The sequence below is a fragment of the Plutella xylostella genome, chromosome 19, assembly GCF_932276165.1.
Source record: "Plutella xylostella chromosome 19, ilPluXylo3.1, whole genome shotgun sequence".
NCBI classification, from domain to species: Eukaryota; Metazoa; Arthropoda; class Insecta; order Lepidoptera; family Plutellidae; genus Plutella; species Plutella xylostella.
Window position 1 is genome coordinate 6,064,715 of NC_063999.1, and position 10,788 is coordinate 6,075,502.

The 10,788-nt window shown below is 39.5% G+C and overlaps 1 protein-coding gene across 1 annotated transcript; it reads right to left on the minus strand.

Moving 5' to 3' along the window:
- Nucleotides 1–539: 539 nt before the first annotated feature.
- LOC105398108 (putative glycerol kinase 5) lies at nucleotides 540–10,504 on the minus strand. The gene is made up of 11 exons (XM_038106336.2): nucleotides 10,199–10,504; nucleotides 9,963–10,056; nucleotides 9,585–9,754; nucleotides 9,131–9,220; nucleotides 8,197–8,311; nucleotides 7,609–7,811; nucleotides 5,816–6,047; nucleotides 5,325–5,419; nucleotides 4,583–4,746; nucleotides 3,055–3,188; nucleotides 540–1,985 (listed from the first exon to the last, which is right to left on the minus strand). Exons 1-11 carry the CDS (start codon nucleotides 10,298–10,300, stop codon nucleotides 1,726–1,728), a joined length of 1,659 nt encoding a protein of 552 aa, XP_037962264.2. The 5' UTR covers nucleotides 10,301–10,504; the 3' UTR covers nucleotides 540–1,725.
- Nucleotides 10,505–10,788: the final 284 nt, after the last annotated feature.

The window sequence follows — 10,788 nt, forward strand, 5'->3', positions numbered from 1 at the left end:
TTTTACGAAATAATCAATTTATGGCATTATGTATTTTGGTCTCACTCATGAAAAAAAGAATAAGGATGCGTGCCTCTTGTGTCGGTGTACATACAGTTAGTTCCTATATTAAATTTACATTACCATTTAAACAATTATATTAATACGTGGGTATAGGCACATTTCGTTAATAAAGCGAAGTACTTATACGATTCATAATCGTCTAAATACTTATATGGTTACGGTATGGGCATTTTGATTAATGTTTAAAGTTACGACTACCATACCATAGACAATTAATATGTACATAATGCTAACATTGCTAAAGTAACGTAAAACGTTTACAGTTTCATAAGAAAGAGGTAAGATATACATAACTTTTTTTAAAATTCCATCATAATCTATGATTGTTATTATTGCATTGCTATACAAATTATGAAAAACCACCAGCCTTTATTTCACATATACATACATAATTACGACTATACCTAAATGATGTACCTAAGTAATAATTATAGTAAATGGTCAATAGTAAATGGTCAATGGAAATTAACAACTATAATTCTCCAATGAGTAATACATAATTATCATACGTCATATATCATATATCACATAATGTCAGTTTCACAGCTGAAAAAGTCAAGATAAGTAGAGTTTGAGAATGGAATGCAATGCTGTGATTGGCTGAATCATCTTTGAGTAGGTCTTAAGTTATTAATTTATTATTCATAGATGCTTAATTATATCAAATTAATATGAAACAGAGCCATAGAATGTTATCATGAGCAAATGATCAAGCAAACCCAGAGCCAATCCATTAGGACTGCATTTATTTATTTGATTTCAATTAAGATATGGTGTATTCATAATGATCTCGTAGCAAAAAATATAATGGAAAACCGCACCTCATCGCACCCCAGCAATGGAGTCTCACCCTTAGTGTAATTTGTAATTATTTTAGACTACTGTGACATGGTAATAATATGATAGAAATTTAGATGTTTGTTCTACACTAATTTTTTCTGCATAATCCCTACTAAGGCTACAAAGTGGACTATATCTTAATTTATCAACATTACCTACAGTCTTCAATTATTGAGCATTGTTCTTTGACGATGGCATCCATATTGTGATGCATGTATGTAATATAGTGGGACTGCCTCGTTAAAATATTAAATCATGGGGGCATTACTTATTCAAAGCATAGTCTGTACAATTATTTCATATCCATAAAGATTTTAGAATAAACAACATAGTAATTAATTCAGCATTTTATTAAATGGCAAGATTAAATTGATATGGATTCACTTTATTTTTATATTAACTTTACCTACAACTAAATATCTATCTAGCCTCCTAAATGTACAGAATGTAGAGAAACCTGACCCCTCCCCGAAGCATTGTTACTATGAGAGGGGGGTCAGGTTTCTCTGAACCTGACCGTACCATTCCTGCTTAGCCTTTTTAGCTTGTAAAAGTAGATTTTCTATCCAAAATAACCATAAAACAATAAAATTGCATCCGTTATCATGCGATATGCGTCACTAAAACTAATAACACAATATAAAATCCAGGCACTAAAATCTACATAAAATTTCATAATCTCTACCTAATTTACCTCACCCAGGGCCTTAAACCATTAAAAATATACCAACAACGGAACCCACGGGTTCGGCAAGGCAAATATCACCTGAACAGGAAAGGCAAGCAAGCTACAAGGAACATTAGCAGTGAAAAAAGCCACTGCTATTTGCTGAATCTCTTTGGTTTCTTCGGGAGTTCCGTGGATAGTTTGAAACTATTCTGTGGCGTCACAGAATTGCTGCTAGAGTCTGTGACGGCGCTAGTCTGTGGCTTGTTGTCTGTGTACCAGCCACAGAGCCTCGTGACAGCCTCCTCCCAGCGTGCAAAGGTTGCTTCGTAAGCTTTCCTCACGTGAGGGCGGGGTTTGAATACGCGGCCGAGTTTGCGGTTTGCCTTCAGTTCGTCACGTGATTTCCATATGCCTGGAATGAAACATCATTTTGTTATAAAATAACACGTAGTAGTAGGGTTAGGTATAAGTTGGATGAGATATATTAAGTAGGATGTATGTACTTATCTTATGATGAAGACGAAATTTGAGTGTTAGTAATTAAACTAATATACGCTTCAAGCATCACGCGTTACCGGTAAAAGCGCCCGTTTTAGCATTTTCAAAAATCTTCTGGACTCTAGGTAAGTACTCTTTTTAGGACATAGTTTCAAAAAAACAGAGATAGCATGACGATTGACCAAACAGCTTTGTAAAAATACGCTAATAATTAAGGCTGCCAACCCAAAAAAAAATTGTTCAGTGCAGCGATTACCAGCTTCGAACCTCCGTTAACGTTGCGTATTGTCAACTGTCACTGTCAAAATGTAAGGCAAATTTTTTAGTTCCAAAAGTGACTACGTTGGCGCTGTTCTTTTTCCATATGTTTGTGGAGTGTCGTACAACGCTTGAGTATTGCTACGTTAGCCTGTGATAGGGGCTCAGAATGTAAATATTCCGCTTACCCAGATACAGTCCAATAATTGGCGGTTGCAAGACCGGTGCGGCGCCGGAGCGTATTGTGTGCACGCCACAGATATTTCTATGTAAAACGACGCAGCGACACCGCTCGGGCACCGTATAGTGCGCTCTTACCTTATGGCTCTTGCTCTAATAGTGACATAGTAACAAATATATAACTTACCCAGATGCAGTCCAACAATATGCGCGCACCCCAGCGAGGACATCTCGACGTGCGGCGGCCGCTCCGCGCGCAGCCCCGTCAGGTCCGCGATCAGCTGCGCTATGAAGTCGTTGTCGGACACCCCCCTATCTAGACTAAGGGGCAAGAGCACATGGTGTCAGTGGGCACACGAGCGGTGCGGCGCCGCAACGTTGTTATACCGTAGCGGCGCCGTAGCAGCGTTGGACAGTCTGTTAATGTGTGTCCTTCCTTGTGACGCAAAACAACTGAGTGCCGCACCGTCGGCGCAACGCATCGTGTGCTCTTTCCCTTAGGGCTCTTGCTCTAACAGTGACATAGTAACATATATCACACTTACCCAGATGCAGTCCAACAATATGTGCGCATCCTAGAGAGGACATCTCGACGTGCGGCGGCCGCTCCGCGCGCAGCCCCGTCAGGTCCGCGATCAGCTGCGCTATGAAGTCGTTGTTGGACACGCCGCCGTCTAGACTGAGGAATAAAAGTGAAAATAGGTTAGCAACACGTACAGTAAGATGAAGGTTGACAAGACGTTATTCATATCGAGATCTTTTCAAACTTGTTATTTACTTTTCTATATAAAAAGCGGGAAATTGTTGTCGATGAATATAAACAAAACAGGGGGGAACAGGGGAGGCAGTTCGTCAGGGAGATTGGGCGACGCTTGAGGAGCCGCGGTTTTGACTACCGCTCTGGGGCGTACCTGGCACAGAGGATCTCCCTTGCCGTGCAGCGCGGCAACGCAGCTAGCGTTATGGGGACTTTTGGGTCGGGTGCGTCCTGGGGTGGTTTATTTAGCTAAGTAAGTTGTGTTTTGTTTGTTTGTTTGTTTTATTTTTTCTTTGTATTTTATTTTTGACGAAGCTAGGGTGGATTTTATGTTTAATGAATTTTGTATTTTATTTAATAAATGATTTTTGTAATTAAATAATATTATAAAACAAAACTACACATCAGAAAGCTTCAGGCTGCGGGGAGAAGTAGGTCTTGTTTTCATTGGCCCGTAAAAGCCATGTTTGAATCACATAACTACAGCATGGCGGCTGCCGTCTTGTGGGTGAATGGGTAATAATAATAATAATATATCACAGCCAAAGCGCTGCTTAGGTCTTAAACCGAACATCGACTGCCAGCTAAAGTTAGTTCGCAATATGAGCCAGTTTTTCATACATGTGCGTCAACCGTAAACTATGGCTCATAGCCATGGAGCGCTAAAAACTGGCTCAAATATAGTGTAGCCGGCGCGGCGGGGGACGTTCGGCTTTAAAGTCGATAGCCCATGTGGCCAGATTTTCAGAACATATCTTCAGTTACCTAATAGTGTGAAACTCGTAGTTCGTCTCATATCGATGTAATGTTACCTAATAGTGTGAAACTCGTAGTGTGTCTCGGCGGTGGCGCACGCGTGCAGCTGGCGGGTGCGGAAGGCGAGTGACTCGAGTGTGGCTCGCACCAGGTGCGCCCGGGTCGTCGTGGGGTTCATGCCGATGAAGCTGTACCTATGGCGGCTGGAACTACTACGGCGCTTTTCTAATGGTTGACAGTAGATAAAAGACGAGATCCCTATAAGTTACGGGTACATGTGCGGTGACCATAAAACAGAATCCTTCGTATAAAATCGGGCGTTGGTTGTTGGTTGATTCCATAGCCCACTGAGCTACTTTAATTGATGGACCAGTGACGGCCATGTCCATGTCATCAACTGCAAAACACACTGGTGAAGAACCATTGGTTGTGTTTGACTTTGAAGAACGGTCACCACAAATACAAAAAATATACAAAGAATACTTATAACTAGAAACAATGAACAATATGCGGCCTTATCACAAAGAGCGATCTCTTATAGGCAACCTTAGTAATGTTACCTAATAGTGTGAAACTGGTAGTTGGTCTCAGCCACGGCGCACGCGTGCAGCTGCCGGGTGCGGAAGGCGAGTGACTCGAGCGTGGCTCGCACCAGGTGCGCGCGGGTCGTCGTGGGCTTCATGCCGATGAAGCCCGAGGCGGCCGTGCCGTCGTTGTATGGGGGCTGGAAGAGAGAGATAAGTCTGCTATAGATTTATACCAATACAAATCAATGATTTATATAGTCGTATTCGAACAGGCAAACGCAGAATTATACAGCCATCTAGACCGCCGCTGGAGCGAAGAGTATTATTGTGGCGCACCTTGGGGGAGGCCTATGTCGGCAAATGTATAAGCAATTAATATTTTAGCAATACAATGACGTCGATTCTGAAGGCAGAAATCTAAAATTAATTTCATTATTTATCCACTTACTTTATCTGAATTCACTTTCCTTACCGCTAGACTGGCAACAGGATTAGTTGTGGATGAGGAAGGCCATGTTTAAAATAGGCGATGGTTGCGAAAGATTTCCGTGACCATTACAACTAACACATTCCATCGCGAGACAATCTGTCTTAACAACCGCGAAGAACACATTTTACTGAGTAATTGTGTTATTTGTAAATATTGTAGGAGTTACAGCTACATGTAAATAACAAGTTACAGTTACCTCTAAGTTTGGGAGGATTTATTGTGAAGTAGGTACCGAAATCTTTATGTGCACGATTTAAAATAAATAACTGAAAGAAACTGGCCTACCCCAAGTCCGCTGAACGCAGGAATGAAACACACGCCGTCGGAGTCAGGCACGGAGTTGGCTATGGCCGCCGTGTCCTCAGGCTTGTCAAACAGACCTGGAAGACACAGAAATGAAGGGTTAAACTATGAGTATACTACTATCTTATTAGGCTTAGATACCTATAATCAATCAGTGTATGCATGCAATGGCTGAAGTATAAAGAAGTTCTTCTTACTGCCAGTTTCAATTTAATAATTTTTAAATTTTGACTGGTTGGAGGACTTTAAAATACTGTGTCAATAGTATAAACGTAACTACCAGTCATCGGTAGATACAGTTATTGAAACTGGCAGCTAGCCTGTCGGTGTCGGTGACAAACACTAGGTATATTCAAGAGCTGGATAACAAGGTTTTGTCACCGTTGTGTAAGGATTGTCCAGTTACACGATGACAGTCTAGCTTTGACTGCCAAGTGACTTGTGTCTAGAGAAAATACTGCTTAGTTACTAACCTAAATTTTGCGCCCACTTGATAACCGTAGCGGTATCATTGATAGCTCCTTCAGCCACATACTGTACTTCATCTCCCAGCCGCCAGCCAATCAGCGGGTAGAGTCCCGCCACGCTGCAGTGAGGGGAAGTTCCCGTGTTGATGTTGAAGAAGGTCCCAGTGCCCATGGTCAGCTTGACGTCGCCCACGTTGAAGCAGCATGAGCCCCAGATTGACGCGGTCTGGTCCGCCATCTGGAATAGTGTGGGGTGGGTTTGTAGATCATTGCAGGTTTTTTGGTACCTTATTCCGTGGTAAGTAACTACATATAATGACAAAATTGTGATGAAGTGGTTTTGGTACAGATAGGTATGTCACTAGGCACACAAGCGAAGTCTGGACAGATCTAGGACAAGCTCTGAGATACCTACGTCAGTAAAGTGATTATACCTACCTATAGATAATATACATTTATTAAAAACCATCTGCAAGGTTGCAGGGAAGCAGTGGATCAGAGCGGCACAGGACCGGAAGAATTGGCGTACAAATAAGGAGGCCTATACCCAACAGTGGGCGATAGAAGGCTGATGATGATGATGATGATTAAAAACCATAAATTATAACTTGTAATATAAAAGATACACAGTACTTTCGTTACCTACGAGTACCTGTTCTATTAGATATTTATTTTCGTCTTGTTTACGATCATACAGAGATCAAAAGTTCAAAGTCAAGGCCCGCCTGCCATAGACGGCGCATTGTATCTTCATGTTAGATAATTGTACGTTTACACGAGCACGAATTAATTATACGATTGTTAGATACGTAATTGGCAATTATACATCCATACCTATACCAACCTACATCCATACTGGTAGGAATGCTTACTTTTTCTTTAAATGCCTAAGTACTTATATTTAAGTGAATTCAGTGGGTACAGTTACTGACCTCATTATTTAAATTGCATTTTGAACTGCAGCATTTGTGCGAACAATTTCATTAACGAAAATAAAATCAATAATGTTTTCAACGCAGTACTTATAATGCATTCGGTAAAAGTCTCTGTTCCAATTTATTTTTAAACCGCAAACTGGTGGAACTTGCCTTGAAACCGGGTCTTAAAATAATTAAACCTCAAGTCCTTACCAACTTAATGAGACTGCGGAGCATCAAGGTTAAGAGAATGGAAATGTACAAGCAGACAATACTTATGCATATCTATAATTTATTAACTTGATTATAACTAGGTGCATACGTATTAGATTTGTTGATTAAGTTACAGTTCCTAACTTGATCTCATAGAAAAATTGGTGTTGAACCTATGAGGGGTCCACCTCAATCTGTCCAGTACATTGACCTCTCTTGTTGGTTCGATCACTGATTAAAAACACCCTACTAAGTTATTTAGAAAGTAAGAACTTCGGCAATTAATAAACGCAATGTGGAAGCGGTCCGCTGGTTACAACATCCTGTGTTACATTACAGTACGAACAATAGCGTTCATTATGCGATGGAGGTAAATTAACTTGTGTTTCAGGTGTCTAAATAGATAATAGTTACCTATGCATATACAAAAAGCTTGTCGCTAATTCTGACCGAATCTTGGCTAACATCTCATCTTAGTCGATCTTATATTATTATGACCTATTAAGTACCTTGTTTCACAATAACGGGACTTATTATTTAAGTACATAACCCTGACGTACTGCATTCAATATCCACCATCCTTTTTCACAATGGAGTTCATAAATTCACCAAGGTCCAAAACTCCAAACTACTTTCCAAAACCACACACACACAAACAAACATACTCACACAACATCGGATCGGGATCTCGTGTCCCCACACACTCTTGTCAGTGTGAGTGAAGTGGTCCCCAGCAGTGTCCACGACAGCAGGCAGCGAGTCCACGGGGATGCGGAACAGACTGGTGCACCAGCCGGCCCATTGTAACGTGAACGGGTCGAAGAAACCCGTGGCGGAGGCTGACGACGCGTCGGTCACGTGGAGCTTACCGGCTAGGGAGGAAGAGAGAAAATGAGGTTTTTGTTTAGTGGGTGATACGTTATACTTGTAGAAATGGTTAAGTGTATCGAAATGTCGATGTTAAGTACTTATCAGGGCGTATTGTATGAAATCTATTCAGCAGTGGTCGGTATATGTAGAGATGATGATGATGAGAATAAAGTTAACTACGAAAAGGTGAACATGATAAGGGCAAACGCTGAAAAATCATCGTACGACCTGCACCGGTCACGATTCCAACTCAGGACATTCGGCGCATTCGTCAATAGCTACATTCAAGTTTTACTACCTAACAAGTTTACTCATCTATTAATATACTACAACACGATGATTAGGCTATCAATTAATTCTTATCTATGTTATTAGTTGTATACCTACCTGTAAGTTTGTATAGTAGCCACGTGTCCAAAGTACCAAACACGGCGTCTCCTTTATGGGCGGCATCTTTCAAAGCGGCTATATTTTGTAGCGCCCAACTTAATCTAACTGTTGTCTGAAACAAAATATTTAAGTAAACGAATATATTGTAATAACTCTGCTCCTTAAGATGTAATAAATAACTATATCTATCAACCTAACTTCGTTTCGCGCCTACTCAACACCTAACCCAGGAAAATAATATCTATACATAAAATAATAAGACGATAACTGTTAAATACTGATGTTTTATCGTTCTACGAAGAGGTATAAACTTTCAGCTTAGTTGATGCAAAATGCATAGGGCTCACCTACACAACAATATCCCTGCACATTCCAGAATACAATGTGCCATTTAGCATCGCCAACTCTCATACCACAACGCAATAAACACGCTTCTTTAACAACTACACAATACGACGACGTCGTAAGATTCGCCTGTCATGCCATATGTTAATATTATTTCCTCTTTGGCCATATCTATTTTGGTACCCAATAATACCTTCCTATATTTATGAGTAGCTGAGAGGGAGCTGCGCAAAATATATCTTAATAAATTATAGTTAGTGGTACATCCTCAATAAAATTTACCTACTTGCTTTCTTTACTTCATCAACGATTATCAACATATTTGCTAAGACCATTAGTCTTAAATATTATCGTTACAGAAAAAGTGAAGGTTATTTGTAGTATTATAAACAATCTTTTGTGTTCTCAAGAGGTTCAATTAATTGCCCCTGCTTAAGGTCAAAACAATTAGTGTTCCAACGGTTTTCCAGCATCATGTCTTGAATGATGAGCCTTTTTTTGGCCAAACTATTATTTATTTACAATCATTAATAATGTATTTTCTCATACAAAAGTTTAATTATAATTATAATTTGATTGAGCTCACCTGTGTATTCATAAACTTGAGGGAACTCCCAGCTTTAAACCTTTTACTCCGCAGCAACAAATAGAGAGTGTAAGCTCCAGCTTTGAACAGCTAAAAAAAACATTATGTGATTAATGACTTCGTACTATAATATAATACAATACTTATATCTTTATACATAATACACACAAAATATAATTACAGTTTTAAGATTGAGATAGTAGAATAGCCTTATTGCTAAAGGCATGGTATTTTAGGCACCTTCACCTAATTTATATTGATTAAATTTGATAATTCAGTTACTTTGTGATGTGATGAGAAGGATCTCCATTTATTATTCTTACTTAGGTATATTGTAGTAAAAATTTATGTATGCGTATATCACAAACTACTTACATCTATGTAAAGTTTGCACAACTTTTAAATACAACAAGAATTAAATGAATAAATATAGTAGGTAAAAAAGTTAAAATACCTTAAAAATGAAGGAATCATTCCACTGCTTGACCAGTTTGTCAGCCCTCATGTCCTTCCAAGTGATGAAGTGGTGGAAGGGCTTCCCCGTGCTCCGCGACCACGTGATGAAGGTACTCCGCTGGGTGGAGATGCCCAGCGCCGTCATCTGCCCCGCTGACAGTCCCGCATCTGGTTTAATACAATTAAGTTTTTTAAGTAGGAATTTTGATTGCTTGATTAAAATTTTCTGAAAATTTGTTAGACTACACCCAAAGGCAATCCAGAGAAGGAATATTTTTTTAAATATTTATTTGTGTTTGTCTTTATTGATATATATTTAAACGATTGTTTATATATTTTAACTGTGTGTAGGTACATAATATAAAACCTTACATACCCTGCCAGGACTTTTTGACTACTTCCACAATAGAAGTCCATAGTTGATCAGGATTAATTTCTACAAATCCATGACTAGGATACTCGAGCTTAACCTAAAACAAAAGCAAAGTACAGATCTGATGTCGAGACATACGTAGGTAATTTTATTTTTAGCCCTTGGATAAATATTGACTTTTAAAGTGGCTGATAAAAATAGAAGGCGCCATATTATAATAAATAGAACAGTAAGTATACCTGGTCAACGGCTTTTCCTACTACTTCTGCCCTGGAATTATAAATGTAGGACCGAATAGTAGTCGTACCGATATCAAGGCTTAAAATATATTTTTCTTCCATCGTGACGAATAAATAGTCAATTGTTCAGAAGCCCATATCCTGGTAATGTTCTTGCGTTAAGGTTATTAAACCATGTTGGATAATAAGCGGGGCGACTGGTCTTATCAACTGCGATTGAGAAATACACATGCACAAGCAAAAATATTCGTAATTTTAAATTTCGTGTTGTGCTTTGGTTGTTATTGCAGTTTGACAGAAAACTGCTGAGTGCCAAATATGACAATCAAAATGTCAGTTGACAGTGTCAAATTGACGTTTGGACATAATCTGTCTAATTAATCTCAGAATAATAATCCGCGCTTAGTACATAATACATGCTCTACACTTAGGAAGTGTACCTATGTGAGAGACGAGATTACCAATATTGGTCACGCTCTGCTCTGCAGGGCAAAACCCTGCAGCCCTGTACGCGACTGCACAGTGGCTTTTTATTGGTGCTTAAGATAATGATGAGGACATGGCTAGTACTTCTTATGACTTCCATGGGA

Excerpts from the sequence above, each read along its gene's own strand:
- LOC105398108 (XM_038106336.2), bottom strand. The coding sequence starts at position 10,300 with ATGGAAGAAAAATATATTTTAAGCCTTGATATCGGTACGACTACTATT. Across the intron at positions 10,057-10,198 it reads TAGGAAAAGCCGTTGACCAG|GTTAAGCTCGAGTATCCTAG; the intron begins GTATACTTACTG and ends CTTTTGTTTTAG. Across the intron at positions 5,420-5,815 it reads CAAGTGGGCGCAAAATTTAG|GTCTGTTTGACAAGCCTGAG; the intron begins GTTAGTAACTAA and ends TGTGTCTTCCAG.